Genomic DNA, 21,820 nt, shown 5'->3' with positions numbered 1-21,820 from the left:
ATTCCAAAAAGATTTTGTTGTGTCACAAACTGGCCAAAAGATTAAAAAAGTACATGAATCTTGCTTCATCCAAACAGTAAAACACGGATATTGCAACTTTATAACGTGTCCACAACTTGTCTGTCCACAACAATGGGTAGTACTAACTAATCAATATCGCAATATTGGGAAGACGATACAATATATAGCGCGGGAGGAAGTATTGCCATATATCACGATATCGATATATTGGCACACCCATACAGTACAGTAGTGTTGATTTCGTCGACTAATACTAAGACGAAAAATGTTCGTTGACTACCTTTTTACACTGATGAAAACTAAATGAAAACTAAGCTATGATGACTAAAACTAAGACTAAATATACTGACAATTTCGTCAACAAATAACAACTAGACTAAAATGTTAGGAAGGGACTAGTGGACTAGTGGATGATGGACATGCTGAAAATAGACGCGTTGTGAGCTTGCAAGTGTAAAACAGTCATTACGACGGCATCAAGGCCCGCCAAAATACATTTTAGTCGACTAAAACTAGTGCAACACTAAGACATTCCAGGTGACTAAAATGTCAAAACTATTGAAGAGACCATGACTAAATCTAATCATGCTGCCAAAAACAACACTGCAGTACAGTAACCACACCCTTGTCACTAGTCAATAGAGTAGATCAATGGTATGAAGACTGTCAGGGTAAGTGTCCATACGGCACTGGAATATTACATTTTTGTTGACTAGACATAACTGGCCAATGAGTCAACAGAGATTCAGTACTTGATGGATCTGGGGTGAACCCGTGGATGACCAAGTTATGGGCTTGTGTGAGGACTATTATTAACTGGCATTTTCAGTTGCAAGATGAAATTTATCCTCCTCTTCATAATAGGAACTGCATTGTGGCTATCCGCAGGTGTGGTGTGCAATGCTTTGGAACCACGGCTGGCAATCAAGACCAACAGTGGAGACCTGCGTGTAAACGCATGCTGGTGGCGGGGCTCTTCATCGCCATGATCCTGTGCTACTGCCTCTCCAGTCCCAACATCCACTTCACTGTGCCTGAGTGAGTGCCTGAGTGAGAAATCTCTTATCTCCATATTCTACAGTTTGTGTTTTTTCATAAATACTACTACTACTACTACTACTACATAATCCCTACTTGATCATACTACAGCAGGGCCGGTTCTAAGGGGGGGGTTTGCCCACCCAAATGTGTGTCCTGCCCACCTAATCAAAGGATATATATATATAGATAGAGAGAGAGAGGCAGAGTAGTTCCGGAGCAATGGATTGTGTGCCCTTGCTCATTCCCCGATGGACTGATCGAAGGTAGCTACTGGGGCGTAAATCGGGATTTGATCAACCCCAGCTGGGCGCCTGAGTGAGGGGTATGATGTTGGTAGACCCGAAACCCCGTTGACCTCAGGATACATCACTGAGGATACGTCCCAGGTGCATCCATGCAATGTATTTTTAGTTAGTTATTCTTAGTGACTCATAGGAATAGACTATGTGACAACCGGGTATAGTCTGGTGACCACCGGAGAGACGGGTGACAGCCGGAATGTAGACGACAACCGGGTGAGCAGTATGGATTAGCACCCCAACCTGTGTCCTCCGTGAGGAGGAAGCCCAACAAACCTCAGTGAGGCCTTTAGGAGGGCCATTATAAGCCACCACTCCTGAATGAAGTGCCTGCTGCTGGGAGTCTGGTGCAATGCACAGGTCTTGGGCCTGGTGAGAGCAGTAGTGGACCTGGTGAGACGTAGGAGGGGCCCTGGCACGGACGATCATCTTTTAGGGAACTGTGTTGCTGTCAGACAGATTAATATATACTAGCATGACGATCATCTTTTAGGGAACTGTTGCTGTCAGACAGATTAATATATACTAGCATGACGATCATCTTTTAGGGAACTGTTGCTGTCGGACTAATTCATATACGGTATACTGGCTCGGACGATCATCTTTTAGGGAACTGTGTTGCTGTCGGACAGATTAATATATACTGCATAAACAATATAAAAGCATAATTATCAAAAGGACAAAGGACACTGTACTTAAATCATCTGCAATAAAAATCCTTTGACTGCTGATATTCACAGTTTGACGTAAGACAGTCAATAAAAAATAACAATTACTTGAGTATTCCATAATACGTTTGTTTTGGCCTTGCATGGTAGCATGAGCTTTATGCACCTCACTGAGGCACTACAGACTCAATCAAATCAATCAAATGTTATGGAGAATATTTATTTTTAGCCAATATAAAAAAGATACCACAGAATATCAGTACCATATATCATTTCTGATTGGGTGTGCAGCATTTTTAGAGAAATTTGGAGCATCTGAGCTCTGTTTGCCATCAGTGCTGTTAACCGACAGTGTGCTGATGGAAATTGGTTTACTGTTGGTTAAAGAAGGAGAAGATAGATAGATAATCTGATATGATTACAATTTAGGCATTTAGCAGACGCTCTTAATCCAGAGCGATTTACATTAAGCAAGAACAAAAAAGCATGGGAATACATCACATAAAAACATTTATCAAGAAACATGCGTAAGCTAAGAAAGTAAAATGATGATCGCATAGTTTTCTGGGATGCCCCCCCATTAGGCCCATATATTCATCCCGCCCACCCTAGTGGGCCAGGCTACAACCGGCCCTGTACCACAGTGTCTTACTGAGACAACGTAGTCCAGGAAGGAAGTGAGACCAGTGTCTGTGACATCATGGACACTGCTAAAATCAAAAATATCTAAAACCACATATTATACACATAAAGACCCCAGGAAAGTGTTCTAAATCCTTAAATCCCTTAAGGAATCCCTTTAAAAAATATTTTATTATTACTAAATTTCCAGGCTGTGTCCTACCTGTATATCGTGCTAGTAAGAGCAATGGTCACAGAGTTATGGCCATTTGAAGTGTTGCAACACTACTGTGATGCTCCACATCGGTGGAATCGTTTTTTATTTTGGTGTGACTATTGTCATGCCTGAAAGGTGTTTGTGTGCATTGGAGCAACAGTGCACCTCACAAGTCCGGATGTCACGCTTGTGACGTCGAATCACTGTCGACCAATTAGGCAATTTATGATTTCCACATTGCTCAGATTCTACTATTCTAGTCAAACCTCGGCACTGGAAATTATTTGAAACAAAGATTTAAAGTTTTCACAATTTCACAGGTTAAATGTTGTTTGTGTAATGTTTTCATTTCATGATTTGACCATTCTGAATTCTTTATTTTATAGTTTACCGGTGCCTCGTTCTTGTGCTCCAGCCGAGCTCCACAGCGGGCCGACAGCAAACAGCACCCATCCCTGGGTTAGCAGCACTGGACTCTGTACTCCTAAAACAGACCTCATGTTCATGAAAACCCACAAGACAGCTAGCAGCACCATCCTCAACATCCTGTTCCGCTTCGGAGAGAAACACCGGCTTAGATTCGCCTTCCCCAACGCCAGGAACGACTTCTCCTACCCGTCACCTTTCCAGGTTATTATAGTTTTTAATTGTTTTGGTTTGTAAAGATTTGCGAGTTTATTTAATTTCATTATTATATTATTTTTTTAAGGACCACTTCAGCACTTTTCACCAATTTTCGACCAGAAACCATAACATTAGTAAATATAGCAAAACAAAAAGATCTACAAGCTCAATCTCTTTTTTTCTTTTTTCACTATGTAACTTTCCTCCACTATGTTACTTTCCCCAGATTTGCACAACAAGCTAATAGATGCCTGCTTGCTCAGGGGGAAAAAATAATCCAAGTGAAATTCATGCTGAATCAGAAACAGGATCATATCAAAGGGCATGTCTCACGTAGACAGCAGAGCAGGGGTACAGAATGCAACCAAAATTACATTTTATTAATTTAAAAAGGTTACATAGTGCAGCTTTAACTCAAATGTTTTGTCAATTTTAGTTCAATTTATTTTGTTTTAGTTAGCTATAATAGTCCTGTCTCCTTTCCAGCGCTCCCAGGTTAAAGACTACAGACCCGGAATGTGCTTCAATATCATGTGCAATCACATGCGCTTCAACGCACCCGAGGTGGCCAAAGTTCTGCCCGCGGACACCTCCTACTTCACCATTCTGCGAGACCCTGCAGACCTCTTTGAATCCTCGTTCCACTACTTTGGCCACGTGGTGCCGCTGACCTGGGCCATACCCAACCAGGACAGGATGGCCGAATTTCTACGGGATCCGCAGTACTACTTCAAACCGGACGGCTACAACTCGTTCTACCTGAAGAATCTGCTCTTCTTTGACTTCGGGCAGGACAACACCCTGCAGCCGGACGACCCAAGGGTGGAGGAGGGCATCAGGTCCATCGCTGACCGCTTCCAACTGGTCATGTTGGTGGAGCACTTCGACGAATCGCTCATCCTTCTCAAGGACGCCCTCTGCTGGGAAATGGAGGACGTACTCTTCTTTAAACTTAATGCTCGTGCAGAGTCTTCCATGTCCAAACTGACCCCGGAGCAGCGGGCAAAAGCCCTCGAGTGGAACGCGATAGACTGGAGGCTGTACCAGCACTTCAACGCCACCTTTTGGAAGAAAGTGGAAGGATACGGACGGAGGCGCATGGTGCAGGATGTGGCGGAGCTCAGGAGGAGAAATGCAGAATTGGCGGCCCTCTGCATCGAAGGAGGCCACGCCGTGGACGCCGGTAGCATTCACGAGGCCGCCATGCAGCCTTGGCAACCAATCGGAGAGAAGACCATCATGGGGTACAATCTCAATGCGAGCGTGGACGAGGCCCACAGCATGCTGTGCCGTAAAATGCTGACTCCGGAGATTCAGTACTTGACGGATCTGGGGGTGAACCTGTGGATGACCAAGTTATGGGGTCGTGTGAGGACTATCATTAACTGGTAAAAACACACGTGGCAGTTTCAACTGCAAAAAAAGAAGGGAGAAAAAACACTGGAATTGTACTTGAGCTCCATTTTCGTCGCCGCCGTTACCCACGACGCGGCCCGCAAGTCAGCCGCTGCCTGAAAATTACGAGTATAGGAGCTTGCTCTGTCCCTAAATGGTATTTTGGTCCAGCGTCACCCGCTATCTATTATGCCGACACCGGTATAGAGGTGTGGTCATAGGTGTTGGCACGCTTTCCCCTAAATTGCTATTTTGGTCACACACATTTGGGAAGGCGCATAGTGGAGTTTAAAAGCACCCGTATGCCATGTGCCATGTGTTTGGTATAGAGCGGTGCGCACTGTGCGCCTGCAATGGAGATGTCCGGAGTCAGGCTGCTTCATCTGATCATCTCTCCTTATTCTTCTATGCATCTCTTTGTAATTTTAGTTATTTGACTTAAGTTGTGCAAGCCAATGTGCGTGATTCCATTTGCTCGTTCACTTTCATCACCCCATAATGGGGTTTAATCTGATTTCCCGAAATGTAATTTTCGCATTATACCGTTTCGTAGAGACGGCCTATAGCTGAGTGGCTCAGAGCCTCTGTCTGATGGCCTCAAAGGTCTAATATCTCCCCCGGTCCAGAGGGATATCCCTTTCGTCTAGTGGTTAAGATGTTGGACTTTCACGTGGGAGGCCCGAGTTTGAATCCCGGGCTTTACACCTATACACGCACGATCTATATACCGAATGAAAGCTTGAATTTCGATGATCACACAGCACTTTGAAATGTTAAAAATTTGCTAGTTTTGAGCGAGTTGTGACTCAATGAAAAGACAATGTTCTTGGCTCTGTTGGGTGTTGGGGGGTAAATGGTGCGTTTATATAGCGCCTTTATCCAAGGCGCTTTACATAGATTGTGCATCAATTCACCCATTCACACACAGATGGCGGCAGAAACCATGCAAGGCACTAGCCAGCACATCAGGAGCAATTTGGGGTTCAGTGTCTTGCTCAAGGACACTTCAACACTAACTCTGGGGTTCGAGCAGGCAACCTTGTGGTTACCATCCAGCCACTCTACCCCTGAGCCACTGCTGCCCCGGCTATGAAGCAATAGAACTGGGCATAACGGGCAACGGATAAGGGATCTCTTAAAGGCAATGGCATGTGGCACAATGATTGGTTGAATTATTGTAACGCCCAAACCACACCTATGCATGGGTAACGGAGCACGGAGGTGTTTTAGGGATTTAGACAAAATACAAACTTTAGTGGGGGAACACCCCTTCCCCACTGCTAATTACAATGCTCAAAACGAAAATGGAGCCCATTGTGTACAATTACAGTGCTTTTTAATTATTATTTATAGTAGGGCTTCGAACCCGGGTCAGCTGAAGTGGTTCCTTATTTATATATTACATATAGGCTCTTACCAGGTGAGCTTATTGATTTTGTATTACTTTTTTTTTCTTTTTTTACACAAATGTTGTAAAGGTTTTAGGACAATAAAATTATAATTGATATCCAGATATTGAGCATTCCAAAATGTTTATTCTAACTAACCCAGTTACTCAAGGTCAAGTTTATTTAGCCTATAGGCTATGTCCCAAACTGGGCAATTCATTTTACAGCAGATGATTATAAAAAATAAAAAATAAACAGTAGCCTACAGCCCTACACACAGTAAAACATACATGAACAACAACAGACATACGCACATTATCACAAGAAACAGGTTATTGCATTTAAATTTATATAAAGTGCAACAAAGTGTAACTACCTCATGCACCAAACTAACAGAAGCTACCTCCTCCTGCTGTACTGGATTAGACAATGCCACATGGCCTACAATGAGCAGTTCATATCCTCCCGATTGTGCACATGTCTCTGTTGTGGCAGTTGTGTGTCATTTAGATATCCAAGACCTCAAGGGACAGGGTTAAAAAAAGAAGAAATCATCTATTTTTTTTTTCTTTTTGTGAAGTGAATTTGCCTATAATTATTTGGGTTTTGGTATTTGTGGCCTGACAGCTCTCACAGGTCATTGCAGCTTCCGTCTGCACGCCAAGCAGACGGGAGTTGGTCTGTTTCTCATGGAGCGTGTTGCCACTTAAGAAGTGTGTCAACATTTCAGTTTCTTTGTATGAGTTTCATTGATCGTTTTGTTTATTGTTTTTCCTTTCAGTCCTGGTTGTTTGTTCAAATGGGTTCCTTTACATACATTCGTTCATTCCCTTTGAGATCCGTGCAGTCAGTAAGGTAATTCAGTTGTTCATGTTTCATTTCTTTATATTTTGTTTATATGCTTTATTTGCTGTTTATTATTTGATCACTGATTATTGTTTATTGTCTTTGTGTTTCGTCAGTTTGACGTAGGTTTTTGAGCAAATAAAACTTCCAGTACATGCATATACTGCCTTCGTCTCCAGTTCATATCAGAGGGAGTGACATATATTATGCCATGGCGCTATAATTAAATGAAATAAACAATGTAGCCCATGGCTTATTTATGAATTTAGGCAACACCTGATAGGCTCTAAGACCTTCTTCAGGCAACAAAGAAGGTCTTTGACCGAAAACATTGCCTAAAAATACAGTGTTCGACTTCGTATTGCAAGTGCAGACTTTGTGAACTTTATGTGCATTTTCTGAATTTATTTCTGAATTTAACATGCATTTAGTTATTATAACCACCAGGTGGAGTCAGAGCTGACAAAGTAGGTATAGTATCACAAACGTCTCTCTGACTCTCTTAATAGCCTATACTTTATTCAAGTGAATAAAGTAAACGGGGGTTCCCAATAACCAGACCCGGATTAACAATGGAATTTACTGTAGTTTAAGCTCAGGGCCCGCAGTTTATGTGCGAGACTATTTCAAATAGGTACACCGACACGTCGAAAAATGTATCGCAACCATAGGAACCCCAGGTAGTGCTGGTCTTTAAAGTATAATCATATATACTCTAAGGCAGTGATACTCAACCTCAGGCCCGCGGGCCACATCAGGCCCGCGGGACCATTATGACTGGCCCACCAATGAAAATCTAAAAAAAAGAAGAAAAAGAAATCTGGAAAATGAAATAAAAATAAATAAATCTGAATGAAGTTATCTTTAATTACATTATTATAAGTAATACTATTAGAGTTGTACTATTACTCGAACAAAAATAAAAGCTTGGGGGGGGGTAATTAATCACACCACCTGCCAATTGTGTGACTGCAAACTTTTGCGTTTCCCTGGTCAATTGGTGATGACGTCTGTGTTTGTGTCTGTGTCCCCCTCGCCCGGAGAGAAAGATGTCCGTGTGCATCTCTTGAAAAAGTGGAGATAATTCACTAAATACGCGTTTTGTGCCAGAACTTTCACATGGATGTAAAACTAGAGGACCATTTTTCACACCACGTCTTTGGAATTATTTAATGGGTGAGTACAAACGGAGCATTTATCACATTTATGGCGCACATTTTGAACCCGAACTGAAATTAACCTGGGTGTTCTATGGCTCTGTATGTGAAATACTGTGCATACTGTAACAACAAGAGCCGTTCTAGGGCTAGCAAAGAGCTACTCATGTTATGTTATTATGTTATTATAACAGCTACTCATGTTATGTGCAATAATTTGTGCAGTTATGGAAACAGCTCTTTGTGTTTATGCAAGAAAATGTAACACATTTATTTATTTACATATTGTGTGCATGCACATTGTACTTTGATACTTTTATTAATAACAATCATGCAAATATATGTTGGACAACAAGTGTATTTTGGGGACAGAGAGACATGGGAATATCCTCAATATGGTTTTATTTTCAGTATCATCAAGGGGGGTGCCTGCCGAGGGAGGGGGGGGGGGGGGCTAAGTATCCCTAGTATTCCTCTTTTCTTGATTTCAGATAGGTTTTAGGGGGGGTAGAGGAGGGGGATCTATGCATGCTCTAAGAGATATGCGAATCGAGCAATGGGACGAGGGAGACAAAAGGAGGATGAAAAGAAGGGATTTAAATGTAATGTTTACCTTTTTATTTCTTTCCTTTCTGGGGTTTGAGGGTGGGGGGAGGTGGGAGGGAGAGGGGGGAGGGAGGGCAAGGTTCCATGAAGGGTACGACAAGCCAGACAAAGGTATAATTTTGAAAATGAGAGCATCTAAAAATAATAAAAAAACGAAACATGAATCTGCTTATAGTTTGTTTAAGAATTTGGGCTGGACTTACCAATGGCTAAGTTAGTTACTGATCTACTAGATGAGAACCAAATACAAAAAGGACCCGAAATGGAACATAATATGTATGATTTAGATGGTGTTGACCCGGAGAGTCATGTATTCAATTATATTGGGAACACGTGCAAATACTATACTGAAGACCAAGTCAGGGATGATGTTGAACTTGCCAATTCTTTTTCACTTATTCACTTTAATTCTAGAAGCATGTATGCAAACTTTTCAGATATCAGGGACTTTTTAAATACATTCAAGACAAAATTTAAGGTAATTGCTTTATCTGAGACATGGTTGAACGAAAAGAAAGGTCTGGTTGATTTTAATCTGGAGGGCTATGAATTATTTTACGCCAATAGGACTAACAGGAGAGGTGGGGGTGTAGCCTTATTTGTTGATCGTGACCTAAGGTGTACAAGGGTTGAAGATATGACAACTATAATTGATGATTTAATGGAATGTTTATCAGTGGAAATAGAATTAGAAGGGATGAAAAATATTGTTGTCATGTGTGTTTACAGAACACCTGGGTCTAATGTAGAAATGTTCAAAGAAAGACTAGAAGAACTAATGAATGGATTAAATGAAAATAAGACATGTCTAATTTGTGGAGATACCAACATAGATCTAATCAGGGTACTGAATCATAAAGCAACATCAGATTTTCTGGACACATTATATAGTAGAGGGTTCTACCCCTTAATTACCAAGCCCAGTAGAATTACAACAACCAGCGCAACGCTGATTGACAACATATTTATCAATGTATTAAAGGTTGATATTAAGAGTGGGTTAATAATAAATGACATAAGCGATCATTTGCCAGTATTTATAACATTCAACAGTCAAATAAAGAGTAGGAGAGAGGAAAATTGTCACAAATATATTAGAATAAGAACGGAGGAATCAATAAATAAATTAAGAAATGACCTATTAAATGAAGAATGGAAAGGAGTGTATGCAGAAGGGATAAATGATGCATATGAGTCATTTCTGAATCTTTTTCTATTCCATTATAATAAACGGTGCCCATTAACACAATGCAGAAATAAGAATAGGTACAATAACAAGCCCTGGTTAACAAAAGGTTTACAAAATGCATGCAAAAAGAAAAACAAACTTTATAGAGATTTTATGAAATTCAGGACAAAGACGGCTGAAAATAAATACAAGGTGTATAAAAATAAACTGGTAATCATAATGAGACAAGCAAAGAAAGAATACTATAACAAAAGGTTAGAAGAAAACAAAAATAATCTTAAAGGTACTTGGAAAATATTAAATCAGGTAATAGGGAATAAAAATACATCCACAGAATTGCCCACTTATTTTACTAATGACAACAAGAGAGTGATAGAAAATATAAATGAAGTGGTGAATGAATTCAATTCTTTTTTTGTTAATGTAGGGCCAAGCCTGGCCAATTCCATTCCACAACATGCTGGGGAAAATGAAAATGATGAAGGGGGAAGTAGAATAATTCAGTCCATGTTTCTGGGAGAAGTGAGTGAAAATGAAATTAATTCAATTGTAGCTAAATCCAAGAACAAAACATCAACCGATTGTGATGGGATAGATATGATCATTGTGAAGAAGACTATTGACTGTATAATTAAACCTCTTAGTTATATCTGTAATCTTTCTTTTAGTACAGGAGTTTTCCCCGACAGGATGAAAATGGCAAAGGTTATACCACTTTTTAAAACAGGAAATAAACATGATTTTACTAATTATAGACCAGTGTCGCTGCTTTCCCAGTTTTCGAAAGTGCTTGAAAAACTGTATGGACAAAGATTGGATTCATTTATTGAAAAGAACAACTTACTGAGTGAGAGTCAGTATGGCTTTCGGACCAATCGGTCCACAGCTCTGGCACTCATGAAAATAAACGATGAAATAACAACAGCAATAGACAATCATAAACACACAATAGGGGTCTTTATTGACCTAAAAAAAGCGTTCGACACAATTGATCATACTATTTTAATATCTAAATTGAATAATTATGGGGTGAGAGGTGTAGTGCTAGATTGGTTGATCAGTTACCTTCACAACAGACAACAATATGTACAGTTGGGGGATCTTAAATCTGATTATATGAAGCTTGAGTGTGGGGTGCCGCAGGGCTCGGTCTTGGGACCCAAACTTTTTATTTTGTACATCAATGATATTTGTGAAGTGTCAAAGTTAATGCAGTTTGTTTTGTTTGCAGACGACACTAATTTCTTTTGTTCAGGGGATAACTTAAAAAAGGTAGCAGAAAGTATTACAAGTGAAATGGATAAATTAAAAAAATGGTTTAATAAAAATAAGTTATCATTGAATTTGAAGAAAACCAAGTTTATGATTTTCTCAAATAGGAAAAAGGATGAAATTACTCTCTCTATAGATGGAGTGAATATTGAAAGAGTGAATGAATTTAGGTTTTTGGGTGTTATATTAGATGAGAAATTATCATGGAAAAATCATATAGCATATATAAAAGCCAAGGTGGCAAAAAGTATTTTTATTTTGAACAAAGTAAAATATGATTTGGATACGAATTTATTGAGGATGTTGTATTGTACACTGGTTTTACCATATTTTATTTACTGTCTGGAAGTATGGGGCAACTCATTCAAGAGTAATATGACTCCCTTGATAATGTTACAAAAAAGAGCGTTAAGAATCATGTATAAAGAAGACTTCAGAGCACACACCAATAGGCTTTTTATGTTATCAGGTGTTTTAAAAATCATGGATTTGGTTGAATTACGTACATTATTGGTGGTGTTCAGAGCGAAAAACAGATCATTACCAATACAGTTACAGAAGTCATTTGTGTTTAGCTCAGAGGATGAGAACCATAGAAGAAGACATGATTTTAAACATCTGTTCGCCCGGACCACACTAAAACAAATGTGCACTTCTGTCACAGGTATAAAATTATGGAATTCACAAAACCAGGAGTTGAAGAGTTGTACAACAGTGTTTCAGTTTAAGAAAGTGTTTAAAAAGGAAAAAATGATAAAATATGAACGAGAAGGTTAGATAGGTGTTGTTTTGTTCCCTCAGCGTTGTTTTGTTTTTGTTTGTTCTCTTGTTGAGCTCTATGTTATTTCGTCTTGTTGTTCTCTTTTTAGGGTGAGGGTGAGGGTTAGGGTTAGTTGTTAGTTGTTTTATTTTTTTATTTTGATAGGGGCAGGTATAAATAAGATTTATCTTCTTCCTGCTCCTTTTCTTTTCAGTTTTGGAATATGTAAAAAAAGAAAAATATGTAAAATGAATATGTAAAAACCAAACTGAAATGAAATAAATAATTATGAAATGAAATGAAATGAAATACATTTTGCGAAAATAAAGCAATTGAAAGAGAGAAGTTATCAAGTATCATTAATGTCGTAATTTTATCTACTGGCCCCTGGCCCCTTGCCATTTTTGTAATGTGGCCCACAGGTAAATCTATTTGAGTATCCCTGCTCTAAGGTGCTGGTACATTACACCGTACGTTATTTACGTAACGTTACGCGAGCGGCGCGCATCACCTGACATGCTTTGAACCAACCAGGTGTAGTTGTAGGCCTACTAGTTGGTGGAACTTGGCGGGCCATTTTGGTTTTGCTCAGCAGCACAGTCACAGAATAACACAGACAGACAGTGAGACAGATCATAACGAGATACAAAATGGATAAGTTTGTGGTCAGGCAACCTCGAGTCATGCAGCACGACTGGAGGCGGAGGACGATAATTCAGAGTCTGAAAATGACGGACTGACGGAGAGGGAGAGCATGATACACCGGGAGGATGTTATTATTCAGGACGACAAAAGCGCTATAGATAGACCAGAACACCAGATTATCGATGCCTTTGCCGGCAATCACAACAACAGACGCATTCTTCTGTGAAGTTGGTGAGTGACTGTTTTATTTTATTACCATATACGCCGTTTGAGTGGGCACTGGGAAGACTGGGCACTGCCACTTCAGCTTTATTTGTATGTGCAGGGCTGCAGGCCGCTGCTCTAGTAGCCTAGGCCTAGGCTGGATAAGATTTATTTCATTAAGTCTGATTCTGTTCTTTCTTGTTTTGTATATTGCTGCTGTGCGTGTATATAGCGGCCAATAGAATGTGTGAGCGCTCTAGCTGACCGCTCTCTCACCCCTCTCTAGTCCTCTCCCCCCTTTCCTCTCTCTCCCCCCCTTTCTCTCCCTCTCTCTCTCTCTCTCTCTCTCTCTCTCTCTCTCTCTCTCTCTCTCTCTCTCTCTCTCTCCCTCGTAGTCATGTTTTTCCTTCCTATAGTGATATAGTCCCAGCAGCACAATTAAAATAAAACACTTGTTTAAAGAAATGGTTGGACGTGGTCCCTCTAACTACATAATGTATGCATGTGTGTTCTGATTTTGTGTCGGTTATATGGTTTACTGATAATCCATAATGCTCAAGATTGTTGGATAGGCATTTGCTAATATCCCCCAATACTGCCACCATCTGGCGGAGTCAGGGAAGGTTAATGGACTGCAGCCTTAGAGCAATAGGTGTATGTATGATGAACTTAATGTATTGCTTTTGAAAACAGTAGCCTGCACATAAATAACTGCATTATTGCACGTTGCTTGTTTGCTGGTGTGAAATTGCTCCCCAAAGGCTGTTTTTTTGGGACACAAGCGGGACATAGCACCTCCATTATTAGTCAAGCTCCCTTATAGCACTCCAGCCCCAGTAAAAAAATTCTGGAGCCGTCACTGGTGGGAGGAGACTCAAATATAGCGTCCAGTATAATCAGATCAGTATAAAGCACACCTAGGATCAGAGACGAAATGTTTTTATTTTTTCATTTCACACTAAACCCAAGCGTTTAGGTTTTAAACACTTTTGAGTAACACTTTTTAAACGTGTCACGGTGTTTAGATTATAAACAGATGATCATGTTTAAATGGCAGAAATGGATTCAGCACATCAAAATCATATAGAAACACATAAAGTAACTTTCCTCAAAAATGCCATCAGGCATCACCTTTTTGGCATTTGGGGGCCCTGGCTGGTTTTGGTCACCGAAATGAACACTGGGTGAATTCAACAGTGGCAGTGCTGCTCCAGCACCAGTGCCTTCTTCCAGCCAAACAAGGCGTATCCAGCCCCGGCCCCTGACAGCACGGCCACGCACAGGTAGCCGTTGTAGCTCATGAATACCAACATGAGGACGTAGCTCACGACCACCTGGACCATGTGGACCAGCGTCTGGAGGAAGTGGGAGACGCTCAGCATCTTCTGGCTGGTCTTGCTGGGCGTCTCCACCATCAGCACGGACCCGTCGGCAGCTCCGCCCGGAACAGAGTTGTAGCGCACGTTCACCTCCTCCTCCTCCTGGTTCCTCCTCCTCCTCCACCCGAGAAGGAGGTTCTCCCCGCCGACCTTCAGAGCCTCGTAGAGGACGGCCAGTATGAACACTGCAATGCACGCCCCCGCCATCTCTCCACGTGAGTTAATCAACAATCCTGAGAACAGAAGTTTGATTTTTTCGTGGCCAAAGTAGAATGACATCGCCATTCCGTGACCTCCATGGTCTCCATGAGCACCGTGATCGCTGTGGTCCATCGTGTTTTCTGCTCGGTGAATCAAAGATTTGAGTTGAGTTTGAAACCCGGTTTGAAATGTTATATCACATGACAGCAGCCAGCCATGCCTGAGTGATGAGGTGGCGCTCATCACACTGACTGACTGGACGTGACAACAGTCCCAACGATATATAGGCAATAGGCATATATGGAGATTTGGTTGTTCAGGACTGCCATTCCCAGATATGGGACCAGCCGTCTTCAAACTCAAAGCCATATCGCCTATATGGGCACAAAAGTAGCATGCTTTCATACTTGAAAAAGACCAATACTGGTCAAAACGTTGTATGTCCTGCCTGCTGTGATTGTGAAATGAATACTTGGAGCATTACAAAAGTGAGTTGCAAGCCTTTTCTTTTTCCTTCACAAAAGTAGCATGCCCATATATGGGCATTTACTGATGACATCAAGTATCTTCGTATAATAGGGACAAGGACTGACAGATGCAGAGATCTCCATATATGGGCATATCGGTCAGATCTGTGGTGCAACGTATAGGTGTGAGCACCCCGTAGTGGCCAAATCTCTAGATGTGAGGGCCTTAGAACGGCCTCATCCTGGTCAGCCGGGGCGCCTGATGGAGGGGAAAGAAACTGGCTGGAATAACATGTTCCTTCCATGCGCTACCGGGGAAACTCCCCCCCACCCCCCAACGCTCACTCCTCATGCATTGAAGGAAGAGCTCAGTTCGGGCCTCTCCTCTTGCTCAAGGACACTTCAACACTAACTCTGGGGTTCGAGCAGGCAACCTTGTGGTTACCATCCAGCCACTCTACCCCTGAGCCATTGCTGCCCCGGCTATGAAGCAATAGAACTGGGCATAACGGGCAACGGATAAGGGATCTCTTAAAGGCAATGGCATGTGGCACAATGATTGGTTGAATTATTGTAACGCCCAAACCACACCTATGCATGGGTAACGGAGGTGTTTTAGGGATTTAGACAAAATGCAAACTTTAGTGGGGGAACACCCCTTCCCCACTGCTAATTAGAATGCTCAAACGAAAATGGAGCCCATTGTGTACAATTACAGTGCTTTTTAATTATTATTTATAGTAGGGCTTCGAACCCGGGTCAGCTGAAGTGGTTCCTTATTTATACATTACATATAGGCTCTTACCAGGTGAGCTTATTGATTTTGTATTACTTTTTTTCCCCTTTTTTTTTTTTTTTTACAAATGTTGTAAAGGTTTTAGGACAAAACTTAATAAGCATACAATTCATTTCACGTTTAGCAATGTTTATAATTGATATCCAGATATTGAGCATTCCAAAATGTTTATTCTAACTAACCCAGTTACTCAAGGTCAAGTTTATTTAGCCTATAGGCTATGTCCCAAACTGGGCAATTCATTTTACAGCAGATGATTATAAAAAATAAACAGTAGCCTACACACAGTAAAACATACATGAACAACAACAGACATACGCACAATATCACAAGAAACGGGTTATTGCATTTCAATTTATATAAAGTGCAACGAGAACCAAAGTGCAACAAAGTGTAACTACCTCATGCACCAAACTAACAGAAGCTACCTCCTCCTGCTGTACTGGATTAGACAATGCCACATGGCCTACAATGAGCAGTTCATATCCTCCCGATTGTGCACATGTCTCTGTTGTGGCAGTTGTGTGTCATTTAGATATCCAAGACCTCAAGGGACAGGGTTAAAAAAAGAAGAAATCATATATTTTTTTTTCTTTTTTCTTTTTATAAATACAAGTGAATTTGGGAATAGAATTTAGTGGGATAGAAAATATTTAAAAATAACTTTTTTTCAAACTATTGAAAACAAAGAGTGAACAGTTGACTCAATATGAAGTTAGTTGAATAGCCTACGTGGTCAATCATTAATGGTAAGAAGAGGACGATCATGCCTGATGTCTCAGCATGTAGAATAAGACTAGAAATGTCTCAATTTTGGAAAAAGTCTGAAATCAGTGAGAAACGCAACTCCACAGGGGTCAATGTCTCAATTGTGACTCGATAAATGTGATTTGTATTCATAGCAGAAGTACACATATCTGCTTGTAAATCCTGTCATTTGAGCAGACGTGCATATGTAAATCAAAAATAATTTTCAATCAATCAGTTATTTGAGCAGACAGATATCTGCTTGTAAATCAAAAATTCTGTCAGACATGGGAATTTTGCTTTGTGTGTTATATTTTTTATATTTTATATTATAAGGTTACAGGCTCTTCCACAAACGCTGTACGGGGAAGAATTGCTCTAATCAACAGCGTTCTGCGAAGGTGCTGAGAAGGGAGATGTCCTATTGTCTTTTCTTTTCAACAGGATGACCTCTGGGTGTCACATATTGTGTGCACGTGCTCTTGCCTCTTGCAGCTGATATTTGCCTCCTTTTTCTCCAGAAACACACGCTCAGCACTCAGTGCAGAAGAAGGGTCAGAGTCTCTAACTTCCATGTGCACCGGCCTGTGTTTTTCATCCTGTGTAGTCACATGAGGAATGAGACAAAATGCAGGCACAGCAAACCAAGCACGTGGCGTGGAGAGATGGAGAGAGCCAGAGCTCCTAAATTGAAATGTTAATTATGAATTGAGTGTGCAAAAGCATACCTATATTAAATTGTCTATAGGGTCAATAAGTAAATACAAAAATAAAATTAACAATTTAATTTAGGTATGGTTTTGCCCACTCAATTTGTAATTAAAGTTCCAATTTTGGGGCTCTGGCTCATGAACTAAGAACTGGGCCGGTTCAACCCTGGTGAAAAAGGGGCCAGAGAGAGAGATGCTAAGATGTGTATTACTGTATTACTTTGTAGGTATAATGCGTAATTAGTTATCTATTCAGCTTTGTAGCTCTGTATGATACTGTAAGTGTTATATTAGTTAGTTAATTAGTTAGCTAATAACCATGGTGGAAAGTAATTTAGTACATCAAATATTGTAGTTAATTTTCACTTTAATAGTGCTTCACAAGTACTTCCGATTTGCTATACTTACTTCTACTGCTGGACCACTACATATCAGAGGAAAGTATCGCAGACTACATTTACTTCACTATCGGGCCCAATTACATGAAACTTTTAGTTACTTAGTAGATTTAGATTATTTCAAAAGTCGAACACACTAACCACTTCAGCCCTATTTTGGCAGATATATAAGCTCACAATGATCTGATTTCAAGGGGTTTTATTAAATGTCAGGGTGAGTACGGATGAGGACCCAAAAGAAGGCGACAGACAGCAGACAGAAGTCAACTTAGAAGTGTTTATTAACTAAACAGAGGTTCTTCCAAATACGCATAAAAATAATAATTCATGATTGCAATAAACCAATTCATGGCTCCTCTAATTATATTGTAAAAATAAATAGTACAAATATTACAATTTTTTTTCAAGCTTTGTCAAACATGTATTTCCACTAATTGTCATAGGATAAGTAGGCTATATAGTATATAGTGTGTGAGCACTTGTATCAGGGGTCTCATGCAGCTATTGTCCAAGGTGAGAAATGGGAGGTTGCGAGAGAAAAGGGTTGGGAATGGTATGTATTTCATAGTCTCTGCTGGACATTTTACTTTTCCACTTAGCGACTGTCAACGACATCATGGTGTTCATTTTAGTGGGCTTCAACTGCATGGCTGGAGATCTTTAGTTCAATTTCCACCCCTGTGCCAGCAGATGGCAGTATAATCCAGCCTACTTTTCAAGGAGACTGAGGAGGAGGATGAGTCTTGGTGACTTTGAAGGCTGGTTACGTGCATACAGCACACACGTCACAGGCACAATGGCACACGCACACACACACACACACACACACACACACACACACACACACACGTTGACGTTGAATAAGACATACCGGTAGTCATTAACACTCAGGAGCGGAATACAAGAGAAGACAATATACCAGTCCCATGGTCCCAGATAAAGACGCTCAATGTGAAAGAGAGAGTAATAAAGAAATGTGCCCATGGATGAATCAATGCAAGGCAAGAGATAATTGCTACCAAAATGCAGCAAACTTTTGTGTCTGAAAGCACAGAGAGCTGCTGAAGATGGATGGGGCAGAGTGACTAGAGAGAGAGAGAGAGCGAGAGAGATATGAAGAGATAAGAAAAAATAAAAGATAGATTAGATAGATCGGTAGGTAGGTATAGGTAGACACAGACAGACAGCACTTGTACTTTCTGGATAGTAGGCAGAGGTGGTTTTAGTACTCGCATTTTTTTAACTTTTTTAACCATTAATATAGTGGTTGCAACTGTATTAATTGTACAAATATTAGTTCCGGTCATTTTGTGGGGGGCACAGGGGGCCACGCAGTAAAAGTAAATTCATCCATAAAACTAACGTCATTTGTATTGTTGACCTATTTCTAAATATTAGTGCAACTTTCATAAATTTTTTACCCCTCTATCACACGGAACTATGTTTTTTGTGTCCATATCACTACGCCCAAAAAATTGTTCCGTGTGATAGAGGGGTCAAAGTTGTGCTAATATTTTAGAAATAGGTCAACAATACAAATTACGTTAGTTTTGCCCCAGTGACCCCCACAAAATGACCGGAACTACTTAATATTGACCAAAAACCTAGCCTGGGCACCATTTCATTTCGGTATATGATCCGGATGATATGCTTACGTCATGTTGTAGGCAATGGTTTGCCTACAACAAACAGGAAGCCGTTTGTTGCTTCCTGTTTGAATAAAAGCAATAAAAGCTCTCGTAAGCGAGAGCTTTTATTGAGAGGGAAAAGGAAGTTGTCGCCGCCTGTTCATCCTGTCTGGCGACTACAAAACAATACTACAACATGACGTAACCACATCATCCGGCCCCAGCCCGGATCATACAGACTTTTGAAACAGAGACCAGGCTTTCCTCTGAGGCGGTGGAAAGTCTGGTGAGGCGAGGTTACCAAAAACCAGAGCAGAACTCCCACCAGAGGACTTGGGCAATCAATTAATACAGTTGCAACCACTATACTAATATTATATATAAAGTATTTCATACAGCTTAAGTTAAAAAAATCTGAACTATCCCCTTAAGTAAAAGTAGCAATACTACGATGTAAAAATCTGTTGTGACGAAAAGAGAGCCGGGCCAGAAGGCAAAGACAGACTCACTGGCCTTGGAACGCCTCAGGATCCCCCAGGAGGAAATTACTAATGTTCTGGAGCTCTCATGGTGGATCTGTTGCACCCGCAACCCGACTACGGATAAACAGCTGAAGGTGGATGGAGGGATGGAATTGCTGTCTACAGTGATTATCACAAATGCACCTCCCAGCTCCCACCATATACAGTAAACCGTAAACACCGCCTTAGGAGTAATAGCAGCAAGGGAGTGGTTTTCAAAGTGGGGTCTGGGGATCCCAGAGGGTCTGAGGGGGTTCCAGCAAATCCCCCTAGCAAAATGTGCATGAAAATCACTTTAACCACTTTAACCCTATATTGTTCATTTGGAAATTAGCAGATCTACTGCTCACAACACGTCACAACACTCATTTTAACAAAACATCTTGTATTGGGGTTCCCCTGGCACAAAGATGGGGATGGGGGTCCGCAGCTAAATACACATTAATTTGGGGGGTCATTGGCATGAGGAAGTGTGAGAACCACAGCTGTCCTAAAGTGATTGTAACCAAAATGGAGCTTTATTGAGAGCGCACAGCAGGTCATGTCCAGACATGTTACACTTTGGTAGAGACGACTTGTCACTGTGAATCATCTGCAACGTATCTGTATACATGTTTGTGCTGTGTGGGATTCAATGATACCTATTAGGCTAGTGGGTGAAGATTGCAAAATAAGATTGCATGTCAGTCGGAGGGTGTTAAAAAAACATAATCATAATTATTAATTATCCTTCCGCTTTCTGTTCACATCTACTAAGCCTGGTTGGACGGTATAGTTTTGAATTTGTGTAGGGAGTTAAGTTTCTTTAATGGCTTTTGGAAAGGCATTTCATGTTTTGGTTGCAGCATAGTAGAATGCATTTTTCCTAAATTAGCTCCCATGTGATGTCATGCCATAAAGTAATTGTGAATTTGTGATAATGTGATGTGCTCCCTGGTAGATTTCTCCATTTGTCTGAGGTCAGGGTATTTCACCAGTGACCATGAGATAGCCTAGTTACAGGTTGTGGTCATAGATGATGTCATTGAAGAGCTGGATTGCATAAGAATCTGCACAGCAACACCCTATTGATTATTTGAAAGCGTTATATGATATAGTTGACTACAGCATCTTTGACAATACATATTCCACACTACTTTGGCTTGTTGATGTTGCTTGTCTGTACAAGCCAATGTAGTGTGGATTATATTGTTGCCAACTACTATGTACTGTATCTGTCTACCAGAATGCAATGTGTTCAGATGGAAGGGTCCACTATGCTTTCTCTTTTTCGACACACTCAAAGAGGGCCAAGGCTCCTTGTTATGGCCTAATACAGGATGTGTAGATATTTCTCCATACTATGTCAACAACCATTGTGAAAATGTATAATGCTTTGTACCAGTTTCAGGTTTTAGTGTTTAAGCCTCACATTCCGTAGAGATACGGTATGTATTTGCATTAGATCTACAATCTCACAACGTGTCGATGTAGACTGGCTATTTTCACTATTTAAAAATGATTTTCAAAATACTAAAAAAGTCAAAGTAGTTTAGGGATAAGGGGTTTAGCATGGATGAAAATAGAGCCCAGGCATACAGTATTGTCTCTATCTGCTATTCTCACAGAGCTATGGGTTCAATCATACGGTACTGCAATTTTAGCTCTTTTCATGCGTAAATGCATGGCCGACCTTTTTGTCTATTGGAAAGTGGTCACAATTGGTTATGTGCGCGATGCAGCGGTGTATACAGTGGTACCGATCCTTCACACACACACACACACACACACACACACACACACACACACCCACCCCAAACACATGTAAACACCACCACCAGAAACCCAGCTCACGTGTGTGCAGCAAAGAGAGGAGCGTGAGGCTACAGAAAGAGCGAGAACAAGAGGTGGGTGGGGGGATGGGGAGATGGGGGGGGATTGGGAAGAGAGAGAGAGAGAATAGTGGGTGCTGTACTCTACTCGTTATTGGGGGCAGCTGTTTCCTCTCTCTTGCCCCCTCAGTTGCATCTCTCCAGCCTAC

General features: G+C 40.9%; 2 protein-coding genes across 2 annotated transcripts; one reads left to right on the top strand and one right to left on the bottom strand.

Annotated features, from left to right (window-relative positions):
• Nucleotides 1-979: 979 nt before the first annotated feature.
• On the top strand, nt 980-4,883 carry LOC308312379 (galactosylceramide sulfotransferase-like; the record flags this gene model as incomplete). Its single annotated transcript, XM_080758983.1, has 3 exons — nt 980-1,059; nt 3,254-3,497; nt 3,978-4,883. The coding sequence occupies 3 exons, from the start codon at nt 980-982 to the stop codon at nt 4,881-4,883; spliced, it is 1,230 nt and encodes a 409-aa protein (XP_080615109.1).
• A 9,260-nt stretch (nt 4,884-14,143) lies between these two features.
• On the bottom strand, nt 14,144-14,665 carry LOC308312378 (high affinity copper uptake protein 1-like; the record flags this gene model as incomplete). Its single annotated transcript, XM_080758982.1, has 1 exon — nt 14,144-14,665. The coding sequence occupies one exon, from the start codon at nt 14,663-14,665 to the stop codon at nt 14,144-14,146; it is 522 nt and encodes a 173-aa protein (XP_080615108.1).
• Between the last annotated feature and the right edge of the window lie 7,155 nt (nt 14,666-21,820).

The sequence above is a fragment of the Protomyctophum bolini genome, assembly GCF_963924005.1.
Source record: "Protomyctophum bolini genome assembly, chromosome: 3".
Classification (NCBI taxonomy): Eukaryota; Metazoa; Chordata; class Actinopteri; order Myctophiformes; family Myctophidae; genus Protomyctophum; species Protomyctophum bolini.
The sequence above is the reverse complement of the archived record's forward strand: the minus strand, read 5'-3'. Positions and strand labels throughout refer to the sequence as shown.